At 42.6% G+C, this 26,423-nt stretch overlaps 1 protein-coding gene across 1 annotated transcript in view; it reads right to left on the bottom strand.

Annotated features, from left to right (window-relative positions):
• The window catches only part of XIRP2 (xin actin binding repeat containing 2), an 86,226-nt gene that overhangs the window by 49,779 nt on the left and 10,024 nt on the right, over positions 1-26,423 (bottom strand). The window contains exon 2 of the mRNA XM_083702467.1: positions 12,898-13,049. Within this exon, the coding sequence (XP_083558593.1) occupies positions 12,898-12,954 (57 nt within the window). The 5' untranslated portion in view covers positions 12,955-13,049. The remainder of the gene's footprint in view (positions 1-12,897; positions 13,050-26,423) is intronic.

The following is a 26,423-nucleotide window of genomic DNA, read 5'->3' as shown; positions in this document are numbered from 1 at the left end:
CCGGAACTGGAGAAAGACAACCTAGAGGGATTTCTGACACTTTTGTTCTCCAAATTCTGGGGAATTGAGGAAGAAAATGACTTTAAAATTGTGACAGCCTTTAGACTGGGAAAATCTGTAAAGAAAGACAAGTCCAGAGACTGCTTAGTTATTCTGAGATCAAGAGAAGAGAGGGATAAGATATTAGGCCTACATTTCAAGAAATCTTTGGAGATAGAAGGCAAAAAGGCTGAAATTTACAGAGATATACCCAAATATCTCTTGGAACTTAGGACTACCTATATAGACTTGACCAAATTGTTGAGACACAACGGAATTCCTTATAGGTGGGAGTTTCCACAAGGACTTTCATTTACTTACAAAGGAAGGAAAATAAAAATTAAATCACCTGAAGACCAGCAGAAGTTCCTATACGACCACGAGGAGGACCTGCAAAAAGGAGCTGCAGCTTCTTGGCCTCCACCACCACCGGGACCACCTTCAAGAGTCATACCACCTGGATCTGGACCAGCACTACCTCCTCCGGGATCGGAGGGAAATTTAGACACCCCATTGTAGGACCCGTCAATTGAACCAGGATGTCTCTGCAGCTTCTCAGTTGGAACATAAATGGCGGAAATTCCCCGGAAAAAAGAAGAAAAGTTTTTCACATTTTGAAAAAGGAACAATTGGACGTTATCTGCCTACAAGAAACACATGTGACAAGGCTCCACAGAAAAGTGCTAATTAATAAAAGACTAGGCCAAGAATTTATTTCTTCGGATAAAGTTAAGAAAAGAGGAGTGGTGATATATGCAAAGGAGAGCCTGTCACCGAAATTCTTATTTAAAGATGAACATGGCCGAATTTTGGCGATTGAAATACAGACACAAGGAGAAAAATTTTTGATATTAGGAATATATGCTCCAAATGAGGGAAAATCGGAATTTTTCAGGAAGCTGCATGAGACTATGCTGGATTACTTGGACTATAATAACATCATTATGTTGGGTGATATGAATGGGGTTGTGTCTGTAAATATGGATAAGTCACAAAGTGCCAACATATCGAAAGATGGCAGACTACCTAAAACCTTTTTTGAAATGACTGACAATGTGGACTTAATCGACATATGGAGGGTTAAGAACCCTCTAGGGAAAGAAGGAACTTTCTTTTCTGAAGCTCATCTGACATGGACACGAATCGACCAAATATGGACAACTAGAGGACTGGCACCTAAGACTAGAAAAGTGGAAATCTGCCCAAAAACATGCTCCGACCATAATGCTTTGAAAGTGGAATTGAGACTAAATACAACCAGATCCTTTAGATGGAAAATGAATGACACTATATTAAGAGATCAGGAGATTGTTAAGAAGGCCCAAAAAACTTTAAAGGACTATTTTGAGATAAATTTGAATACCACCGTGGAAAAAAGAATAATCTGGGACGCAAGCAAGGCAGTCATGAGAGGGTTTCTAATACAACAAAACACGATTAAGAAAAGGCTCTGGAATGAAAAGAAGGAGAAGATATTGGAGAAAATAAGAGAAGGAGAGAAAAAATTAAGATCTAGGCCTAAGTCGAAGGATGTGCTAAGAGAAGTGAAATTTTTCCAGGCGCAATATTCAAAATTGATAAATCAAGAGGTGGAATGGAAAATTAAACAAATGAAACAAAGATCCTTTGAATCAGCGAATAAGTGTGGGAAACTGCTAGCCTGGCAGTTGAAAAAGAGACAAAAGCTTAATACAGTTACAAATCTAGAGATTGAAGGGAGAATGGTTCAGAAACCTGAGGAAATTAGAAAGTGTTTCCAGAGATATTTCAAAGAACTCTACTCACAAGGGCCGCAAAAAGCTTCCGAGGTGGATCAATTCTTTAAAACTAATGGATTACAAAAAATACCCCAGGAAATGAGAACAAACCTGAATTGCAACATCACACAGCAAGAAATTGAAAGTGCCATTCAGAATCTTCAATTGGGCAAGTCTCCAGGCCCTGATGGTCTAACCTCCAAATATTATAAAGTTTTAAAGGATTATTTGATACAACCCTTGATGGAGGTTTGTAACCAGATTATGGAGGGAAGGAAGGCACCGGAAACGTGGAAAGAAGCTTTCATCACATTGATACCTAAACTAGAAACTGAAAAGACTCAGCTTAAGAATTACCGCCCCATCTCACTCCTAAATGTGGATTACAAAATTTTTGCAGATATTCTGGCAAGTAGATTTAAAAAAGTATTAAATGAAGTGATCCATAAGGACCAGGCTGGCTTTCTCCCTGGTAGGCATTTGTTTGACAACACAAGAAACATTATTGATATTTTGGAACTTCTACAAACAAATCTTAACACTAGAGCGGTTTTAATTTTTATTGATGCAGAGAAGGCCTTTGATAATATTTCTTGGATGTTCATGAAGAAAAATTTGGAAGGGATGGGAGTGGGGCGGGGGTTTGAAAATGGTATAGAAGCAATCTATTCAGAACAAAAAGCTAAATTGATAGTAAACAATGTGGTGACAGAGGAGTTTAAAATTGAAAAAGGGACACGCCAGGGGTGCCCCCTATCCCCCCTATTGTTCATTTCAGTTCTGGAGGTGTTGCTAAACATGATTAGAAAGGACCGGTTGGTCCAAGGAATTGAGGTCGGAGTGAAACAATATAAATTGAAAGCATTTGCAGATGACTTGGTATTAACATTACAGGAACCAGTCTCTAGCACTAAAAGAGTGTTAGAATTAATTTCTGACTTTGGTCGGGTGGCGGGGTTTAAGTTAAATAAGCAAAAAACCAAAGTTTTAGCAAAAAAATTGACAGTCACAGAAACAGATGAGTTCTCTAAAGAAACGGAGCTGAATGTGGTTAAAAAAGTAAAATACCTAGGGGTGTATCTGACCTCTAAAAATTTGAATTTGTTTAAAGATAACTACGAGAAATGTTGGTCAGAAATCAAAAGAGATTTGGAAACATGGTCAAGATTGAAACTTTCCTTGTTAGGCCGAATAGCTGCTGTAAAGATGAATGTATTGCCGAAAATGTTATTTTTGTTTCAGGCCCTACAGATCGTGGACAAGGTGGAATGTTTTGGAAAGTGGCAGAAGGATATTTCTAAGTTTGTTTGGCAGGGCAAAAAGCCCCGGATAAAGTTTAAAATATTAACTGATGCGAAAGAAAGAGGGGGATTTGCCCTGCCAGACTTGAGGTTATATTACGAATCTGCAGCCTTCTGCTGGTTGAAAGACTGGATTTTACTGGAGAACACTGATGTCCTAGATCTGGAAGGGTTTGACAATGCGTTTGGGTGGCATGCATATTTGTGGTATGACAAGGTTAAAGTGCACAAATTGTTTAAAAATCATATTGTCAGAAGAGCAATTTTGATGGTCTGGACAAAATATAAAGACTTATTGGAGAGTAAGACTCCGAGGTGGCTCTCACCGGTGGAGGCCAAGGCACGTAAGAGACTTAACATGGAGGCCCATTGGCCTAAATATTGGGAAATAATTGAAAAAATTGGAGACAATTGGAGGTTGCTGAGCTTGGAAAAACTGAAAACCAAGGTGCGAGATTGGCTGCACTATGCGCAAATTCAGGAGGTCTTTAAAATAGATAAAAAGGTTGGATTCCAGGTGGAAAAATCGAAACTAGAGACTGAATTGTTAGAGCCAAAAAATAAATTACTTTCGAGAATGTATAACTTGCTGCTTAAGTGGAATACACAGGATGAGACAGTCAAATCCGCCATGATAAAATGGGCGCAGGATGTGGGGCACAACATTATGTTTGTAGACTGGGAAAGGTTATGGAACACCGGTTTGAAATTTACGGCATGCACTGCCTTGAAGGAAAATATTATGAAAATGGTATACCGGTGGTACATGACCCCAGTCAAACTAGCTAAGATATACCATCTGTCTGATAACAAATGTTGGAAATGTAGAGAGGCGGAAGGGACATTCTTTCATCTCTGGTGGACCTGCCCGAAAGTGAAGGCCTTCTGGGAAATGATCCATAATGAACTAAAAAAGGTACTGAGATTTACCTTACCTAAGAAACCAGAGGCCTTCCTTCTGGGCATGGTGGACCAGAGAGTGCTTAAGAAAGACAGAACTTTTTTCATGTATGCTACCACAGCAGCAAGGATCCTGACTGCAAAATATTGGAAGACACAAGATTTACCCACACTGGAGGAATGGCAATCGCAGTTGATGGACTATATGGAATTGGCTGAAATGACTGGCAGAATCCGTGACTTGGGAGAAGAAACAATTGAGGAGGACTGGAAAAAGTTTAAGGACTATTTGAAAAAACACTATAAGCTGTATGAATGTTAAAAAAAAATGCACCTTTTAGGAAACTCTAGCTTCAGCAAATGTAAGTTAATGAAATGAAATTTAAGACACAAGAATTTAGAGGTAAAATAATGAAACAACTTTATTGTGTTTAATACAAAGCGTACAAGAATTGGGTTACAGTAAAATTGAAATCAGGGAACATGATAAAATGGAAGATACAATAAGTTTTGAAATAAGTTAACAAACTGCTGATGTTTTATATGACAGAGAATGCAGGGTTTGGAGGATGTGGGGAAGTCCTTTAGATTTGATGAAAAAAGAACATGGAAATTTGTTATTCTTCTACCCTATTCTCTTATATCTATCCTTTATTCTTTTTTCTGTATTTCTTAAAATCAATAAAAATATTATATAAAAAAAAATGAAATCCCAGAAAGCTGCTGCCAGTCAGTGTGGACAATACTGAGCTAGATGGAACAAAGGTTTGTCTCAGCATAAGGCCACTTCCTGTATTCCTCTGTGAGAGGCAGGAATTGGCAACCCCCTCCCAGTGGCAAGTCCTGTTCCTGTGGCTCCTGTGTACTGGACTGTGTGCATGCTTAGGGCAGAGTAGAGGCATCACTACAGAGTTTGCAAATGGCCCATAGTACTCTGCACAACGCACAAAAGTACACTTCATTCACCGGCCTCCTCAGCTACATATTGTGGTTCGAGGACCCGACCCCCGCGAAGTAAAATGAAGACACAGGGACACGTGATATAAGGTTAATGGGCTAGAAAAGGCCACAACTTTATTGATTACAGCAATGAAAATGTATTGGCTTAGGCATTGGATCGCGAAACAAGTGGGTTTATTCACCAGGGGTTCATCACCTGTTGATGCTAATCCAACTATAGGCTCACCCCTGCTGTCACCGCGGGTCATGCCATGGCCTCCCGCCAAGCAGGCATCAGACAGAATACACGACCGCCAGATTCCTTTAATGGAATACCCCTAGACATTGAAGGCATAGGCGATGGCCACACCTAGCACTTCGACACACCACAACACATTATTCCAATGCCTAACCGCCACCCGAGCTAAAGGCTCGCCGCCAATACCTTCAAAGCTGCAACCAAACCCAGATGCTTTTGCTGACACTAGCTAACCAAATGTCGTTCCCGAGATCCGATAAGTGGATGCCGTCATTTCGGTATAAAGCTTGGTCGCCGATCCGGATACGGTCATGATAAATGTGTACTGGACTGTGTGCATCCTGTGTACTGGACTGTGTGCATGCTTAGGGCAGAGTAGAGGCATCACTACAGAGTTTGCAAATGGCCCATAGTACTCTGCACAACGCACAAAAGTACACTTCATTCACCGGCCTCCTCAGCTACATATTGCAGTGCAATGCAAAAGGAGCAAGCCGTTTCCAGCTGTGCAGGTCTAAAGAACTGCAAGGAATTTGCTACTGCTGCTTCATCATGCCCAATGGACACCTGTTGGTCATACATTACTATCAGGGATGGGGAGCATGTGGCCCATTGGATGTTGTTCAACTCAAATTCCTAGGCACCAGTTCCTAGGGGCCTGCTCTCTCCCCCCACCCACCATTTGTTCACAATGATCAGGGAGTGGAGAAGGCCGAGTGCGGAGCCAAGCGTGGCGTGGCTTCAGTGGCTGGCTCTTCCTCCTCCTGCCGCAGAGGGGAAAGAGGGAGGAAGCAGTCCCTGGTTGGTGGCAGTGACAGGAGGAGGAAGAGGCGGCCAGCCGTGGAGCCCAGCAAGGTGCGGCACAACTTCAGCAGCTCATGGTTCCTTCTCCTGCTGCTGCTGCTGCATAACAGAAAGATGGGGGAAGCAGCCCCTGGCTGGTGGTGGCAACAGCAGGAGGAGAAGGCCAAACACAAGACAGGAGGAGCTGATGGCTATTGAAGCCACACTGCCACTGTGTTTGGCTCTGGCCCCTAGCTCCTCCTGGCATCCTGATGTCACGTATGTGTCATCAGCCCCCCCCCCCCAATCTTCTGTGCAGGTTGGTGCTTCTGACAGCCAGCATGGCCCATGCTCAGGGATGATAGGACTTGGAATCCAGCAAAATCTGGAGGTCCACATGTTCCCCTGCTGTAGAGTCTGGGGACCAATAATAATAATAATTTATTATTTATACCCCGCCCATCTGGCTGGGTTTCCCCAGCCACTTTGGACAGCTTCCAACAAAACACTAAAATACAATAACCTATTAAACATTAAAAGCTTCTCTAAACAGGGCTGCCTTCAGATGTCTTCTAAAAGTTTAGTAGTTATTTTTCTCTTTGACATCTGGTGGGAGGGCGTTCCACAGGGCGGGTGCCACTACCAAGAAGGACCTCTGCCTGGTTTCCTGTAACCTGGCTTCTCACAGCGAGGGAACCTCCAGAAGGCCCTCAGTGCTGGACCTCAGTGTCCGGGCTGAACGATGGGGGTGGAGACGCTCCTTCAGGTATACTGGACTGAAGCCGTTTAGGGCTTTAAAGATTAGCACCAACACTATGAATTGTGCTCCCACCGACTAAACAGCAAGAAGTAGATTAGGCAATACCTTTAAAGTCTCCACATTACCTGGGTACTTCCTTTGAGGCACTTAGTGATGCAAAGCTCTAAGTATTATGCGTGGAACTTTTATTTTGATACTTGTATTCTGGCACTATTAAATGGGGCTGTCAAAAGAAGATTTGTAGTTCCTTAATTGCTTGACTTTTAAACAACCAACCGATTTTCATATTAAATTTGCATATTACCCAAACCGCCGTATGGGCGTGTTTTTAATATATCAAAGAAGACAGATTTTGTTTGCGAAAATTTAAGTGATCACTCACTGTTAGCAAGGAACGGAACCTTTAATATTTTATTGCTCATTCCTCCTTACCCAGAAACACACCGAAAGCAAAATAGCCTCAAAAATAAGTATTGTGCCATGAACTTACAGCCTCATGAATTAAAATTTGCCCCATCTGTGTTTCAAGTTACCCTCTATGTATAAAGCAACTATAACAGTGCATTCCAGCGCATGCCTACTCAATATTAAGTCCTTCTGAGTTCAATGGGACTTGTTCCCTGCTAAGTGTGTGTAGCAGGGATGGAGAGCTTCTCACCAGGCCTCCTCATTTGGCCCAGAAACCATGCCCATCTGCCCCAAATCTGATGTCATATGTGACATCAGGTGTGGAACAGGAACAGATGCAGCTGAATTGGCAACTGTTGTGGCCAAGATATGTAGAAAGCAGGAATGATGTCTCTGTGCATCGGAAGTTCAATCCTGCACGGTTCAGGTGCGTGAGAGAGTTCCCTTGCATTTTTCCTTTCGCTGTTTCTTTAGTGGTAGCATTGAGACCCTCCACCTCATCCCTCCCTTATTTGCTCTAGGAAGGGAGAAGTTGGAAAGCCTCTCTGGGTAGAGAGGTGGTGGCAGAGGTGGTGGCAGAGCCAGTCAGGCAGCAGGGCTGCCAGCTGTAGCTGCCAGTTTCAGGTGTGCCCCCCTCCCCACAAAGCATGGGGTCTAAGAGAGGTGACCTTTCTCCACCACAACAGGGGTGTCCCTAACTGTGAGCATAGCTGCATCTTGTGCGTTGACACAAGTTTTCACATGCAGGTCAGATGGAATGGGTATACCCTAAATGGCCTCAGCCCTGTATACCTGAAGGAGCATCTCCACCCCCATCCTTCTGCCCAGACATTGAGATCCAGCACTGGTGGCCCCCTCTCATTGTGAGAAGTGAAGCTACAGGGAACCAGGCAGAGGGCCTTCTCGGTAGTGGCACTCACCCTGTGGCATGCCCTCCCATCAGATGTCAAGGAGATGAATCACTATATAACCTTTAGAAGGCATCTGAAGGCAGCTCTGTATAGGGAAGCTTTTTTATGTGCAATTATTTTTTATGTTTTTATGTGTGTTGGAAGCCACCCAGAGAGGCTGAAGCAACCCAGTCAGATGGGTAGGGTATGAATAATAAAATTATTATTATTAGTAGTGGTGGTATTATGCAACATGGAGGATATGGACAAAACAAGGGCATCTGTAACACTCTGGTAATGGTGTATTACCCTATGTAAAGCAGCCAATTTTATAGAAGCATGGATATGACTGCAGGCATCAAGCCTTCTGCTGGTTCCATATTTCCTGGGATTAGAGAATCCATCTTCATTACAATTCACTAATTATTTCAATGATCTTTTAACATTCCTGTTGCTTTTCTTACAACAGGAGGCAGCTGTGGCTGCACTGCAGTCATTTCAAGCAACAACTACTACTACAACAATACTAAGCTGCCGCCACCATGGGAATCTGCAGCTATTCCTACTCCTTTAACTAGTTTATCAAGTGACAAGAGTGTAAACAGATCTCATTTCTCTGTTGACTAAGCCAATTCGAACAGATTTTATGCCTTCAGCAGCAGGAAGAAGAGAAATTGGCCAGCAGTATGATGTACACAGTACAAATTTTTATCTGTCATACCTTATATTTAACCCTAGGTAATTTTAAAGATGCTACACAGCAATCGTAAAGTACCATTAATGCTGGAATGTAGCTAAATAAATTCTAATCAGAGTAAACCCACTGAAACCAATGACCAAAATCAGCCCCTTCCATTGATTTCAATTAGTCTGCTCTAAATATGAGCAGTACCATACAACTCATTGGGTGGTAAGCAATGCTAGTCCTACTCAGAGTAGACCCACCAAATTTAATATACATTACTAATTTCATTAAGTGGGTCATTAAGTGACCCCCCCTTCATTTCAGTGGGTCTGCTTTGAGCAGCACTTGGTTGAATACAACCCATTGGGCCAAATTCAACTAACTGGTCCCATTAGGGCAAGCCCATACAAGGACTTCCCCCCTCTTCCCTCCCCACTGAATTGGCTGTGTGTGTGTGTGTGTGTGTGTGTGTGTGTGTGTGTGTAAGTAAGTAAGTAGAACTGCTCACATATGGAAGAGAGGAGAGATTGTTCCACTGAGCAAGCAGGAATGCATGTGCTGACAACATCTGTGGCAGTGTGACATTGAATCCATATTGTACAGGGTGAGTCTTTTAAAAGAGCCCACGTGGAACAGGTGTACTCTGTATCCATGGGGCCTCTTTTAAAGGACTCACCCTCTATATTAGCTTAGGTTATGTATGCATGTATGCATGTATTATATTCTGCATTTATATTCCACTTTTTTCTCAAAGGAGTTCAAGCTGGCATGCATGGTTCTTCTCCTCATTTCATCTCCACAACAACCCTGTGAGGTAGGTTAGGCTGAAAGGCAGTGACTGGCCCAAGGTCACCCAGTGAGCTTCATGGCTGAGTGGGGATTGGAGCCATGGTCTCTAAGCACTACACCATACTGGCTCTGGGTTATGCTTTTCCCATTTTTCTAGGTTTATGTTATCATAGCTTTTGTACTTATTTTGCATTCAGATATAGAATCACAGAATTGTAGAATTAGAAGGGATCACAAGGGTAAGGTAAAGGTAAAGGTACCCCTGCCTGTACGGGCCAGTCGTGTCCGACTCTTGGGTTGTGCGCTCATCTCACTTAAGAGACCGGGAGCCAGCGCTGTCCGGAGACACTTCCGGGTCACGTGGCCAGCGTGACGAAGCTGCTCTGGCGAGCCAGCACCAGTGCAGCACACGGAAACGCCGTTTACCTTCCCGCTATAAAGCGGTACCTATTTATCTACTTGCACTTAGGGGTGCTTTCGAACTGCTAGGTGGGCAGGAGCTGGAACCGAAAGACGGGAGCTCACCCCGCCGCGGGGATTCGAACCGCTGACCATATGATCGGCAAGTCCTAGGCACTGAGGTTTTATCCACAGCGCCACCCGTGTCCCTCATCACAAGGGTAATCTAGCCCAAATGCCTGCAATGCAGGAATCTTTTGCCCAATGTGGGGTTCACACCCACAGCCCTGAGATTAAGAGTCTTATGCTCTACCATATAGATACAGACACGGCTTTTTCCAGTTGGAACTCACCAGAACTTAGTTCTAGCTCCTCTCAGATGGGCGCCGTTGTTATTATAAGAGAACAAAGGAGGCATTCATGGTGAGTTCCGGCACCTCTTCTTCTAGAAAAATAGCACTGGATACATATAGATATATACATACACTTACCCACCTACTTCTATACAAAGCAATTATTTTTCATGTTAAGTGTCACCCATCCTAAGTCTTAATGTTATAGTGAGAGAAGTGGTGTGTGGGTATATACGATGAGAGTGGCTGCAAATTTCTGGATCCCACAGAAAAGGGGCTGCAATATGCCCCCTCCATCCAAAGTGTTACTGGAGGCTGAAGCCTCTAGGGTTAGGGTTGGGAGGCAATTTTCAGCTCCATCTGAAAGATGTCTACAAGCGCAGAGCTTCATTTATCTTCGCACTAGTGAATAGCAGACATTCACTTACATGGGGAGAGTAAAGGGCTTTTTATGTTTCATTCGGCGTTCCATAAAAAAAGTTGGACTCCTTTCTGAAGGTTAAAAATCCATCATATACACTGCTATGGATTTACTTCACAGACACTTTTAAAAGATATCTTTAATTTGGGATGGTTCCCTTTGCATCATGAAACGAGATTATTCTGATGTGATATCTGATTGACTTTTGTTTCCTTGACTTTAGGATTTGCCAAACATCGCAAAAGCAAACAGGAGTCCAGGCTCATTTTATTATGCCTTGGACGTGAATTCTCATATGCAGCTAAGCAAAGATTAATCCGTGAGCAGAAGCTTCCATTGGGAGAGCTGACGTCAGCACTTCTGAGCAGAAAGCAGGCACCCAAGTGGGAGCAGAGCAGCCATCCCTCTGACCCACGTTATTATCTTTGCAGTGAGCAATTTATTTTCCTGAGCTCTCCAGGAATTAGTTACACCTTCAGAGCAAACCCCAAGAGTTTAGCTTCTAATCATTTTTGTTATCCCTCAGTAGGGCCCACGATCAGACATTTTCCTTGGACTTCCAGTTGAGGACAGGGTCAGTTCTTACCGCCTTTCAAATATGACTACCAGGTCCCCAACTCCAAAAGAGGTGCATCCACTATACAGTGGTACCTCGGGTTACATACGCTTCAGGTTACAGACTCCGCTAACCCAGAAATAGTACCTCGGGTTAAGAACTTTGCTGCAGGATGAGAACAGAAATCGCGTGGTGGCAGCAGCTGGAGACCCCATTAGCTAAAGTGGTGCTTCAGGTTAAGAACAGTTTCAGGTTAAGAACAGGCCTCTGGAACGAGTTAAGTACTTAACCCGAGGTACCACTGTACATTATTTGGAAGAACTGTGGAGCTAAGTAATGGGCCTCTTAATCCCAGGATATTTTGTCAGTATTGTTGTACCTTGGAAGTCGAGCGCCTTGCTAGTCAAACGTTTTGGCTCCCAAATGTCACAAACATTATGGTTTGACTGTTCCAGTTTGTGAACTATTTTGGGAAGCCGGACATCCGACGGGGCTTCCGCAGTTTCCAATTGGCTGCAGGAAGCTGTGCTTTGGTTTCTGAACATTTTGGAAGTTGAATACGACTGTATAACAAGCACAGTCTGTAATGGCATGTGTGCTAGGGAGGAGCTACAGAGCCAACTCCCCAACACAAACATTGCTGATGTTTACCAGGATAGAAGTGGGTCAGGGCAAGGCGATGGTGATGGTGAGGTTGGGACCATGCGAGTACATTGGCAGGACCTCCACTGCTCACCACCAGCCTGTCCCAGCCCAACCCCATCAAGGTAAGCAGCAGCTAATTATAGAACTCTTTTGGATTTTTGTGTGTATGTGTGGGGAAAGGAAAATGAATTAATTTGAGACTTTTGGGTCTGAAGATTGGGGAAATATTGCTGAAGAGAAAGTAGAACAAGTTGGATGTCATCCTAGAGCAAGTTTTTTGAATAATTTCTTTTATGTAACTGACAGGTAGAAAACCAGAAGTCCTTTTCATTTCTTCTTCTTCTTCTTCTTCTTCTTCTTCTTCTTCTTCTTCTTCTTCTTCTTCTTCCCTTTCCTTCTTTTATCATTTTTTCTTTCTTTTTGTTTTGTTTTCCTTTGATGTCCTCTGCTCTGGGCCATTATTGGGTTCCAAGGATTACACATGAAGGTGATGGATGGATGGGTGAAGGACATTGACTGAGTGAGAGGCAGGGAAGGGAAGACCTGCCAGAGTGAACGAAAGGAAAGCTCCCAGGTGAGAGTTTAGAGGAGGGTCCACCACTTTCTGTGTGAGACAAGGGTTAAGATCCACCTTTGAGAGAGGACTCTGTGTTTCCTTCCTGTTTTTATTTAGATTAGTTTCTTCATCTTACTCTATTATGAAATAACTTTAATAAAATCTTACAGGGTTGGGGGAGTAAGCAGGGGCAATGCCTCCACATGTGCTGGTACTGAAACAAGCTATGACAAATGGTCACGTTGCTCTGCTTACCTGTTTGCCTACTGGTTGTGTGAACAGCCTATGGTGGACCAGACAGGGAAAATTGTGCCTTCTTATCATGTGCCTCGTGAAAGAAAGGCAGGATGGAACATTATCACTTGACAAATATTTGCTTTGAAGGGATGGTGTGAAGGCAAAGAACACTGGCGCACTATTGAACTAAAGGCTTAGGAGGGAAAGGTGGCTCACTTACATTCGCAGAGGAATTGCTGATCTCTACTTTGGACACGGCTGCTTGATACAAAGCCATCCTCTCCTTCAGTGAGACCACCTCCTGGGGCTCCTTGTTGCTCTGGCTAGTCCCTCCTGGCTGTCCACTGCCTGATTTCTTACCACCTACGGAACCTAAAACAGAACAAAACGAGACAAGAACACAAGGGTATGAAGAAAAGGATTATTTCTGTGTGAAGTAAGGAGGAAGTGGAATGGTTCATATTCATTTATTAAAGGCTGCATTTATATACACTTTCTATAAACAAAAGTCACACGGGAGCTAGTTTGGATTGGATTGCGGCATAAAAGAGTAACATCCGCAACAAATGATTAAAAGCCCCTAAAACACAATTAATGAGCCATTTTTAAATCATTTTGCTTGTTCCAGAGATAGGCAAAACTGCTACTTTCTTTTTTTTCCCCTTAGAGAATTATACAAACGGCCACTGTGCTGCATCTATGCAATATTTCTATAGTGCATAGATGCAGCTGTTTATTATATTTAGTACAATGAGCTGATTACCTGATATCAGATTGTTTTACCAGTTGTGACCTGTCACTGGCTTTGTTGTTTGTTTGTTTACTTATGATATGCTTACCGGGCTGCTTTCCTATGATGTAAGCCGGCCTTACAATGGAAATATGGGTTATAAATGTTTTAAATACGTGTTTTTAATGCTGCATGTGGCACCTATGAATGAACAGGAGGCACCTATTGGTTTTCATTGTGCTGGGAACCTTTCCTTGGATTCTCAAGGGTGTTCCAATACCTACTGAATGGGAAAGCGGGATAGCGGTAACACCAGTTCCAGAAACTGGTTAAGGTTAGAAGGCTTTTTGCTAGAAAAGAGGGAAAATCTAGATAATCAGAGGTTGCAGCAAAGGCAGAAAGAAGACCTTCTGGGAGTTGTAACGCTGTGAACCCCTTCATCATAGGCTCAGGTTGTATATATGTGTAAATAAACCATATATCATAAAGACACCACAGTCTCCACTGTGCCTCATTTCCAAACAAAATACAAACCCTGGGGAGCACCTGGGAATCTTGCTCTGCTCAGCTATAGGGGTGGTGTGCAACTATACAATAATGGACTGGATGACCCTTGGGGTCCCTTCCAATTCTACAATTCTATAATTCTATGAATGTGATCTCCACAATTCAGTCTTTTACTATTAATTATTTTGCCTGCAGGACTGTGATAAATCCTTCACAATAATTAATTATTTTGACCTCCCTTGAAGTACTGCAAAATGAAGTCACTGTGCAGGGGCTGACAACTCCCAAGCCCACAGGTTGTCCCCTTAGTTCTTTAAAACTTTTTGTGAAAACGCAAAACATAAATTGCTTCCTCTATTAGCCTCACAACCAGGTCAGTAATTTTCCTTCCAACCGGCAATTAATGAAATTATTCCTGTCAAATATGTGCATTTTCTTGTCATAATATGCTTTTTTATTTGCAGCTTAATGAGCTTAACAACCATTTTATTGAGCTCTTACCTGGGCTACAATATAACCTTTTCAGCAGAGGGGAACAGGAAACCCAGCATTTGTAAATTTGACCAAAAAATATTCCTCTGTATTACACCTATGCTTGTTGATTTCAACCATACATTCACACTCCAAGCATGCAACTGAAATGAGCAAAATCACAAAAGACTATGGAGCCAAACACCATTTAGGATCAATTTATGCACTTAATGTTCCAGAAAGAACAGCCCCATCTTCATGCGCCTTCCATTCGACTCTGTAAGCACAATCCAGCATGTGTCTACTCAGAAATAAACCCCACTGAATTCAATGGAACTTGCTCGCAGAGCATCGGACTGCAGCCTATGAGGCTTGCAGGTGAGGTCATCGTGATTTGTTACCACACTACTTTGCTTTAAAAGTCCTTACATTTTTATTGGTGTTTGTTCCTTCCGCTTCGATCACAGTAGGGGATGTGAGGCTGGAAAATTGTTACTGGCTCTCCATGCACAGCTGATGAGATTCATGAGTTTGCTAGGGTTTTCAGCCTCTCAGTCATTTTCAGCCTCACTTTCTAACCCTGTCCTTTTGAAAGTTTTATTTCTTAGAACACAACTTTACAACAATAACTCCAGAGACATGGTGGTGCTTTATATAGGATGGCATGAGTTGAGACACCAGTGAGCAAGGAGGAAGGAAATCTTGGTCTCACTACCACACAAATGCTGAAAATCCAAATATGTATGAGAAGCCAGTCACACAGACGTTAGAGGAGCATTTCTCGAACTTGGGTCTCCAGCTGTTGTTGGACTACAACTCCCATCACCCCTAGCTAGCAGGACTGGTGGTTAGGAATGATTGGAGTTGTAGCCTAACAGCAGCTGAAGACCCAAGTCTGAGCAACACTGTGTTAGAGTATGCAGAAGGGTCAAGCTTTGTTTAAAGGTTGCAATAAGGCATTAAACCAAGATCTGCAAAGCTTGACTTTGGGTATATACAGGTTCCCACAGTAAGAATGACATGAACTCCCTCTCCCACTGGCAGTGACAGCCTATAGGACTAGTATTAGTACTATAGCACTCAAAGCATTTCTTGTTTTCTTGTCATTTAGTTATGCCCATTGTAGAATGTAAACTTGGTTTCATATGAGCTGTTCTATTTCCGTCTGGAAAGAGTATCCTGAAAACCTTTCAGGTTGCTCACTCACAGTGCATTCAAGAACAAGTAGTGCTATTTTGTTCTTTCTTATTCTCACTTCCACTTGTTATATTCAAATAGCAAGTAATGGTTGGAATTGGGAAAGGATTTCAGAGAAGCAGCTCTTCCAAGGACTACTGGTCCTGAGCACTATGCATCACCTCCAGCATCAAAGCACAAAAGTGGGAAACAAGATATTATTATTATCATTGCATTAATTTTGTATGCTGCCCTATACCCATAGATCTTGGCACTTCACAACATAAAATTACAATATACAACATATTATGCCAATAAAGACCAATAAGCTAAAGATAAAGGACCCCTGGATGGTTAAGTCCAGTCAAAGGAGACTATAAGGTTGTGGTGCTCATCTTGCTTTCAAGCCAAGGGAGCAGGCATTAGTCCACAGACAGCTTTCTGGGTTATACGACCAACATGACTAAGTCGCTTCAGGCACAACAGAGCACCGTGACAGAAACCAGAGCGCACGGAAACACCGTTTACCTTCCTGCCACAATGGTACCTATTTATTTACTTGCACTGGTGTGCTTTTGAACTGTTAGGTTGGCAGGAGCTGGGAGAGAGCAACGGGAGCTCACCTCGTCATGGGGATTCGAACCACTTACCTTCCAATCAACAAGCCCAAGTGGCTCAGTGGTTTAGACCACAGCACCACCCACGTCCAATAGCAACAATATAAAACACAAAATACAGAATAAAAACAGAATCCAGCAGGGCATTCTTTATGTTCTTAAGATACAAATAGATTCCCTGCCCCACCCCCACCCCTTCTGGTCAAAAGTGTCATAAGACAAAATCTTGTAAGTTTACGTGAAAGGTGTGTCCATATGCCACGAGCAGTGAATTCCTTTTCGAACTCTTGGGCTGTGTGTGGCACGTCCTCTATAATGCCTTTGTTACTATTACCAGAATACTAATTTAGTTTAGTAGTTAGAATCTGCAATATTTTTCATTGGTTCTTAAAATAGCTTATTGATATTTCTGGGCTGATTCTTCTTTTTTTTTATGAACAAGGGACAGAACAAAGCAATAGAGGCTAAAGCCAGACAATAGTTTCTTTCTTAGAGAGTTGAAGGTGATACAGTTAGCATCGCTCCCTGTGGTTTCCTATAAACTTGTTTCTTTTTATCCTGCTACCAGCTGTGGTGTGCCTGGATGGCAGAAGCTGCAGACAAACCTACAGCTGGACAAAAATACACCTCTCTGCTGTTGCTGTTTTAAACGCACCTATCTAGAAATACTGGTTTAAAGAGCAGCAAATTAATGCTTGTGATGACTCAATGGGAAAGTTGCATGAGGCTGTTAACATGAAGTTTTGATTATACATATCTTTGATATGGCTGCTATCATAAGAGGAATATACCGGTAATTAGCCCTATGTCTGAATTGAAACCCAGTGGACTCAGTTACACTTTTTCTTATAATGCAAGAAGATTCCTGCTGGATCAGACCAAAAGCCCATTGAATCTAACACTCAAAATTGCTAAACCTATGTCAGTAGGAAGTCCACAAGAGACTCATGAGTGTAACAGCAGAATGAAGTGTCATTACCATCTCTGGGATCCCATAGCTAATTCTCCCCTGGTCTCCTCACTGGCCCAAATAGGACTAATTTAGCCAGCTAGCCGTGGTGATCATCTAATGTTCATTGGATGGATTTCCCCCTAAATTGATTTTTGAATTCTGAATTTATTGTTATTCACGTTTTATATTGTATTTTATGCTGTTTTTTGTTGCATCAATTAAGTGTTTTAAATTTGTTGTTAGCCGCCCTGAGCCCGGTTTTCTGAACTGGGAAGGGCGGGGTATAAATAAAAAATTATTATTATTATTAAAGAGCGGGGCCATGGGTGGCTCACTGGGTTCAGGCCCTGCCCACTGCTAACATGCCAGCAGGAACCCCCCCCCCCCCAAGGAAATGCAGCAATATTGACAGAATAAATGTTCCTCAACCCTGCTTTTATGTAATGGGGATTACATGATGGACTACAGCAGTGCAAAGTAGTCCCTAAAATATATTTGTCATTCTGCTGTGTGGTAGAACCCAGAAAGAAAGGAGGGCAAGGACTTCATTTGCTGAAGGCTTAGAGAGCAGAGCTGCAAGGTCAAATTCCCCTTTACTTAGAAAATCAGATTTTCTAAGTATCCCAAAGTCCTTCATTCTGCTACAGTTGAAACACAGCTGGTACAGAGCAGTAAACCTTCCTTGTGATAAAGGGCTATCATTTCTCCAGTGAAAATAGGGGTGTCCTGTTTAATAAGAAAAATAATAATAAATAATAATAATTTTATTATTCATACCCTGCCCATCTGACTGGGGTGCCTCAGCCATTCTGGGCGGCTTCCAATATATAATAAAACATTAAACATTTTAAAACTTCGCTATACAGGGCTGCCTTCAGATGTCTTCTAAAGGATGTATAGTTACTTATCTTCTTGGCTTGGGGGCTGGGGGAGGGTCACATAACTCCATACCCTCCAACATTTCTCCAATGAAAATAGGAATGTCCTAAGGTAAAACAGGACTTTCTCAGATCAAATGAGAAACTGGTACGGCTTCTGTAAATTCAGGATTGTCGCTGGAAAATAGGAGCACTTGGAAGGCTGTGCTTAGAAACCAGAGCAGCAAGGTCAATTTCCCCTTGGTTGGTTAATACTATGAAATAGCTGCTGTTCATGCTGTGGGTACAACACTGTGCTCTTAAAGCACATTCAGAGCACACACACACCCCAAAAAAATATTCCAGGAAATGTAGTTTGTTAAAGGATGCTGGGAATTGTAGCTCTGTGAGGGGTAAACTTACAGTGTCCAGAATTCTTTGAGGGAAAGAATATGCTCCGAATGTTCATTAAAGGCATTGTGTGTTAGCCACATTGGAGTGCAGTAGTACTCAGAAACACACCAGCAGGTGGAGTCTTCCCCTATAGTTACGGGAGGAATATGCTGTTCTGATGGCCCGTAAAACATTACACATGTAGCAATTTCCTTTTGGCAAAGTCATGCTGATTGTTAATAAACAGCAGCCATCTGCATAGCTCTTCCCCTTTCTTCTGTATTAGGTCTAAGGAGAAGAGAATGTACTAAAAAGATAATAATTGTAAGCCCACCAAAAAAACACTTCCTTCGAAAATTACTGGAAGAGCATTTGCTCCAGTTGACTGGAGAGGGATCCACTGCTGTATATTAAACAAAAATAACATCCATTTTTAATCCTTGCTCCTGTCTTCCAGGCTGCTAGCTGTGGCTAGCCACAGCGGTGATCACATTATAGCTCCACCACCCATCCCCAGTCTGTCCCCCATACCCATTTCTGAAGGCCTTTTCAGCTACTGTTTTTAGAAGGTAACAGATAAAAGGAGCACAATTTGGTAAAAAAAACAAAACAGGAAAATTTAAGCGGTGTGGGAATGTGATTTTCATTAAGAGCCCCTCTACATTATCTGCTCTAACTTGAGCACTGGGTCATGGTTTTGTTTTTAAACTGCATATTCATGCAAAATAGAGATTGTCGTTAAATGCTGGCTATGTGTGTGTGTGTGTGTGTGTGTGTGTGTGTGAGAGAGAGAGAGAGAGAGAGAGAGAGAGAGAGAGACAGCAAGTGGGAGAGAGAGGAATGCAAAACAGGTAGAGCAGAACTCTGCCCAAACTCTTGCTTCCTTTGACTTACTCTGTGAAACTAATATATGCTGCTTGATCCAGGAGTACAGAGAAATGTATACGCAGCCATCTCTAGGACCTCAGAAATGTCTCCATTCACAAACAAGTACCCAGCAGTCTCTTCTGTTGGCATTTTCCCTATTCCCTTGCCAGGCTAAGAGAATCATTTATAATTGAAAGGATGCCTTAAAAGCATCACCATGAATATCTTCGCTCTTGGTGTACGCAGGGATGAAGAAAATAAGTTGTGAACATCCTCTGGCTTATTAATAATCTCTCTGTAGAGAATCAACCACCCATCTCCCCCAAGTTTACCTCATAAAAATTGCACCATTCCTGTGCGGGCAAGCTTTACGCTGCTTGGAAACTTTGATTTGGCAGCACACAAACTTCTGCGAACAGGATGTTTTCCTCTAGAAAATGGGAAGTGTTCAGCCAGCAATTCTGTATTGATTGAAATGCTGCCTTGCTATCAATTCCCACATGGACATACTGTGCTAACCTTTGAGCATCTTGGTGGGGTGAAGGGTTAGTACAGGCAATAATGTACAGCTCTCAGGCCGAACACACTGTATCCTGAATGCAGCCTCTTCTTACAATCTTGGGATTCCTCCACTTTCACTGATGTGTCGGCAAGCAAAGGCATGCAACAAAATAGTTCCATATGTGCAAAGATTTCCACCTGCACAACAGAACTCTCCTTCCCCTTCCTCTTCCCATGTGCCCTCCCCAAACCCTCCCCAAATCTGGTCCAGACGGTTGAGGGAACCACAGAACAGACAGGAGGAGCACAGAAAAAGGAGAGGGAGAAGTTTCATTGCGCAACCAAGTATCCTTGAGCTAATGGAACAACTTACACACACAATGGACTAACACGGCTATCTGTTTGTTTGTTTTTGCATTGATTATGATTACCACATATCTTCGCATGATTTTCTGGGACTATATTATGACATTAAATATATGGGGCCCTCCAAGTGTCCCTATTTTCCAGGGAGAGTCCCAGATTTACAGAAGATGTCCTGGAAGATCCCACATTTCCTTAGGACATCCATATTTTCATCAGATAAATGCTGGCATGTATGGTTATGCAACCCCTAAGGCCAAGGAGATAAGTAACTATATAATCTTTAGAAGACAATTGCAGTCCAGTATAGGGAAGATTTTTTAAAATAAATAAATAATAATAATCTTTTATTAGGTTTATGTATATTTTGGAAGCTGCCAAGAATGGCTAGGGGAACCCTTTTAGATGGGCGGGGCTATAAATAAAATTATCATTATTATGGAATAGGATGTCCCTATTTTTATCAGAGAAATGTTGAAAAGTATGAAGTAACAAGAGGATTTTGTACATTTCAACAAATTTATAAAGTGCTTATAAGTGATTAGACCATGATTATTTCTCTTGCCAACAACACACAGTCCTTCCTGTTTCATCTGCAGGTGTTGTCCGAATTCTTTCACCCAAGCAAACGGATCTTTCACTTCCTTCATGGAAGCTGCGCAATCAGCATTCCAACCACTTTCTGGAAATGGCCAGGAAATAAGTGGAGCCACCGAAATACAGTGCCCCCAGTCCCCACATTCCTGGGGTGCTCTGGAAAGATACCAAGGATCAAAAGCTACTGAAAGATTGAGGGGAAACAAGTAGGGTCACACTCTCCCCATCTTTCTCCTGATAAATGTCACCAACAAGGCTGACAAAGGCACTTTCAGTATTATGACCAGGTCTGAGGCCTGACTGGAAGGGACCCAAGTAATGAGCTTCCTCCAAGCATGTCTGAAGCTGGTCCACTACCACCTTCTCAAGGATTTTGCCCCCAAAGGGGATATTTGACAATTGGTTTTAGTTGCTTAAGACTTCTGGATCCAGGGAGACCTTAAGGAAGGGGGCACACCACAGTCTCCTTCTCCAGGAAAGCATTCATCACACCCTGGACCCACCCTGTCAACCTCCTACAGCTAGTCCTAAGAAGCCAAGATGGGCAAAGGTGGTTGTCTAAACCTCTTCAAACAGCTTGTCCATATCCTCGGACTGCAATAATCATGACACTTTAAAACCACAAAAAATATTTAAGTGTAGTATTTTCGAGAGGTTAGAAGAAAAGAAAACTGCTAATGAGCAGAGCGCCTTAGCCCATGTGAAAGTTGCTGGAACAAGCCTAGATTATTCCATTAGTTTAGGAATGGGGTGAGTGGGAAGGTTCTTATAACAATCTATCAGGAGGTTAATTTAATTCCTATGTTGTAGATATTCACAACGGTCTGTCGCTTTTGTTCTAAATTTCAAAATGCATTTAATCTGATGCGTCTGACATCATGTAATTTAATTTTAAAGAACTCCTCCTGAGATATATACCAGCATCTGGTCATTTCCCAGTAGCTCAACAGGCATTTACTGTTAAGGGCATTGTAGTTGCTAAAAGAACTATTTTAGAACACTTGGAATCTGCTTCCTCTCCAATCAATATGCAGTATGCACAATTAGCAATTTCATTTACAAATGGAATAAAGGCATACAAAGGGAGAAGGAAACTCGAGACTGTTTTGGACGTGGGCCTTCCCGCCCAAATTATGCTGACCAAATCAATGGGCTATTGGATTTCAAAGAAAGTGAGACTTCGATGCTTATTTTAGCTATGCTTTAATACATTTCTTTTCACATACTGAAATTACCTAGAAATAATAAAAGAACCTGGTCTCATTTTACATGCCATTACAGAACACATATAAGTGAAATAATGGGGGAAACCCTTTGGAAGAATACATCAGTGTGCAACATAAAAAAAACACCCCACGAACTCCAACTAATAAAGGCATTTGAAGGGTGCTATGATTCATCTTTAATATGTAAATTGTGATTATGTTTTTTCCGGCATTTGTTTTCTATGCCTCATAATAGCACACACATATTAAATAATGTTGCCATACCGTTCTCCGCTTAATGAGGGGGTATTTATTATTATAAATGGAACCAATGAAAATTGGATGTGCTGGATACAAAGCAAGGATTAGAATGGATTTTGCCTCCCATCAAGTCAGTCTCTCAGCCTTATAATAACTACATCTGAATTACTCAGCTATAACTTCCAGAAAGATATGATGTCATAATCAATATAGACCGATCCATAACGAGGGCTTTGCTAGTGCAACAGGGGTACTCTCCTGCCTTAATAATTTCCTGCCTTAAGTGCTCTCATCGCAGCTTCCTTTTCTTTTCCCCCTTCATAAATTAAGCCGAGAGAAGTAACAGAATCTGACAGAAGAACTGCTGGGAAAGGGTTTATAGAGGTGGGTGCACTCAAATTGCACATAAAGTGGGACATACTGAAATATTCAGCCTCATGGGTAACCCAACCTATAAGGTATGCGAGAGCCTAGAAGTGTACAGTTTAATTCAAAGGGAAGGAGAGGGGGAGCGAGAGAGCGAGACAGAGGAGTCAAAAGCAGAGAGCGTGTGTCTTATTTCTTGCCATTGAAATGTCACTGCTCCCTTTCTGACAGCCGTGCGGTTCTCAAAATCTGCCTGACTCACTCTGAAATTATTTCCCAGTGCCACAACGTTTTTTTAAGCATCAAAATCACCTTTTTTAAAAGTTGATGAATGCAAACCTGACATTCTGCACAAATGTCCCTGCAAGGACACCTGAGACTACTTGCCAGGCTATCATGTTTATCAGCTGAGACCAAACCGTTTGAGGGAGGTGGGGGCACATTTGTCAATTCTTGGGGCAGAGCTGACAACTGACATCTTAGAGGGAACCCGATTTTTGTTTTCTGACAGAGGAACAGCTTTTGTCCTTTTAAGAACCCCAAGGAAGTTGGAAGGTGCAAAGTGCAGTTTCTGATGTCACATCGTGATGGCGGGTGGTGGAGATGGGAAGGCCCTTGCTCTTGCTAAATGCTTACCCAGGCATAGGCAAAGTTCGGTCCTCCAGATGTTTTGGAACTACAATTCCCACCATCCCTAGCTAACAGGACCAGTGGTCAGAGATGATGGGGATTGTAGTCTCAAAACATCTGGAGCGCCGGAGTTTGCCTATGCCTGTGCTTACCTGTTTCAGATAACTTAAAGAGACAGAAACTATGTTAGACTGTGGCCACATCTTTGAGGTTCATGAGAGCTTCACTGCCAACATGCATCCCATGAGAACCAACCAAACTCCATCATTATATCTGCAGATGAGACCCATTTGCAATGGTCTTTGCATGGCAATGCAGCAGTTGTTTCAAATGGCAGGGCTTTATGGCTGCTTTTCCATTCTGAACAGGCTGCCCTTGACAAGCATGTTCAAGGAAAGATAAGGATTAGGAAGGAGTTGATTGGTTTTTGCCCTCACAAAAATTACCTTTCCTGTTCAGGGAAATCTATATTCTCCCTCTTCATGATGGCAGATAAACCTGAGAGCAGCTAAGGTTACCTCTTGCCCCTGCCCTCCTTTATTTTTCCCAGTTTCCCTTTTCTTTTAATTATATAGTCTTTGCCCTAGTCAACGAGCAGTTTTAAATGTGCAATCTTTCTAAGTGTGATAAATGCACAAGTGAACAAATGCATGCGGATTATTCTGTCTGGAAGAGGTACAGCTGACCTGCACTTAAAACAACTTTGGGAGCCAACTTCAAGAGCAAAGTTCTCATGCTCCATATATACTGCTGCAACTAAATTCTCCATTACCTAAACAGGTTTTATTTAAGGAAGGGGGCTCATGGATATATGCTACAACAATGAACTACGGTTAACCTAAACCAGGCATACGCAAACTCGGCCCTCCAGATGTTTTGAGACTACAATTCCCATCATCCCTGACCACTGGTCCTGTTAGCTAGGGATGATGGGAGTTGTAGTCCCAAAACATCTAGAGGGCCGAGTTTGCCTATGCCTGACCTAAACTATTGAGAGTAATCACATGCACATTTGTGTTGCATACCTCCCAACATTCCTCAGATGAAAATAGGGACATTTCTCACACCCCACAACTGACCCTCCTCAGCCCTCCCATTTTTGGCCCATCTGCTGCCACAGAGCGTTTCCACCACCGCAACACAAATCGAACACAGCACACACACCCTCCACTGTCCAAGGAAAACCCCTTGCGCTTTGCTCCACCCCCCCTTTCCACCCAAGATGGCCTCTGCCTGCCCCTCAGAGCCAGTGTGTCACATTGGGTTGGGCGTTGATGGTAGCAGCCTCTCCTTCTCTTCACCCGTTCTCCACTATAAGCTGCCCAATGGTGGAGGCCAACAGTGGCGGCCATGGGATGTTCCCTCACAGCTGGCCCTGCTCGAGATAAGCAGTGGCTCATCCTTCTCCCCGAGTTCGGTGGCAGCAGTGCTGACAGGGAAATTAGGGACATTCCAGGATCAAATCAGGAGCCAGGATGGCTTTTGGTAATTCCAGGACCGTCCCTGGAAAATAGGGACACTTGGAGGGTATGTTGCTGTGTTTTGATAGCAGTTTGTATCATATAAGGTGTGCTCTGCTTCACCTCTTTAAAGCCAGAGCAGAAAACATGTGCCGGGAATATCACTTAAGTAATTATCTTTGCCAGCACTTATAAGGCATGAAAGAATGGGAATTAAACTCCCCTGGCAGATTAAAAATAGAAGGCTGCTTTGAACCTCTGAACCTCCTATAACACAATCAAACTTACTGCCAAAAATCCTCCGAAAGGTGCCACATGAGCAAGTGAAGATTAAAACTACAAAACTGTTTGTATGGAAAGCAAAACACGTACCTATCGGGCTTTGCGCCAATTCCGTTCCCTGCCAGAAGTTGAATGTTTCCATTATTGCAGCACAGTGAAAGGCAATATTTATTTGTGCCTGAAAACTTTACCCCACCCCACTAAACATAAAGATTTCTTTTTGACGGTGGCCAAATCGCAACAGACTTTACATTTGCTCATGTGGTTGTGAGATTAGAAAACTCAGCCTTGGACACAGTGGCCTTAGTCTGCCATCTGCCCATGGAAGTTGGTGGAAAATAACACTGAGCAAATGAATCTTGGCAGGGAGTGCATATTCTCTCACCGAGTTTTCACCTTCACCTCCATAATTTAATTATGTACATAATGCATAGTGATAAGGGAAGAAATGAGTTCACGGTTAAAGGTGAACCTCCCTAATTTGCACCTTCCAAAAATAAAAAAAATAAAAAATACATAAACCAAAACACTACCGTCCTTTGAAACTCATGAATTTTGCAAGGCACTTCTCCAGTCGAGTAATGTTACACAAATGCACATGCTGAGGCAAAGTGTGCATAAAAATGCATATGTTTGCAACCCCAGCATAACAAAAATGCATTATATTAAGGAAATTGCTTTGCAAAAATGTGTAAGGCAAAAATGCATACAAGCACGGGTACATTCATTCCAAAATCCTGGCTGGATCTACACACACCAAAAAATCATTGTAAACCTCAAAGTAGGAAATCATGTTGGTGGAAGACGGACCTCCACAGCACCATCTGGTGTCACAGTGTTGTAACACATATAAAACGCTTTTTCTTTACTAATGTAGCTGAGTTTTTCACAATTAATTTTCATGAGGACTTAAAATAAAAAGAGGAAACTGATGCAGAAACACCAGTTTTTAAAGAGTGGAAAAACGGGGAACTGAAAGAAGCAGAAATTGACAGATTTGCCCATCCCTGGTAATAAAAGGCATATGTTTATGCATTTATACATAGAATCATAGAGGTGGAAGAGACCCTGAGGATCATCTAGTCCAGGCATAGGCAAACTCGGCCCTCTAGATGTTTTGGGACTACAACTGCCATCATCCCTAGCTAACAGGACCAGTGGTCAGGGATGATGGGAACTGTAGTCCCAAAACATCTGGAGGGCCAGGTTTGCCTATGCCTGATCTAGTCCAATCCCTTGCAATGCAGGAATATGTAGCTGTCCCATCAAACCTGCATATATACATACATATACACATGCAACCAGGGAGGAGCAAGAGGCAAGGGAAGTCAACAGAAAAGCCTGCTTCATGTCCTAATCACTCAAGGATTAGAAGGGGCAGAGTAGGTAGGGCTTTTTCCAGCTGGAACTCAGTTCTGGCACCTCTAAGGTGGGCACCATTGCCATTCAATGAGGATGGTGCTCATGGTGAGTTCTGTCACCTCTTTTTCTAGAAAATAGCACTGAGAGTA

This window comes from Podarcis gaigeae (assembly GCF_964106915.1).
Source record: "Podarcis gaigeae genome assembly, chromosome: 1".
NCBI classification, from domain to species: Eukaryota; Metazoa; Chordata; class Lepidosauria; order Squamata; family Lacertidae; genus Podarcis; species Podarcis gaigeae.
Note: the sequence above shows the minus strand (reverse complement) of the source record. Positions and strands in the feature narration are given on the sequence as shown.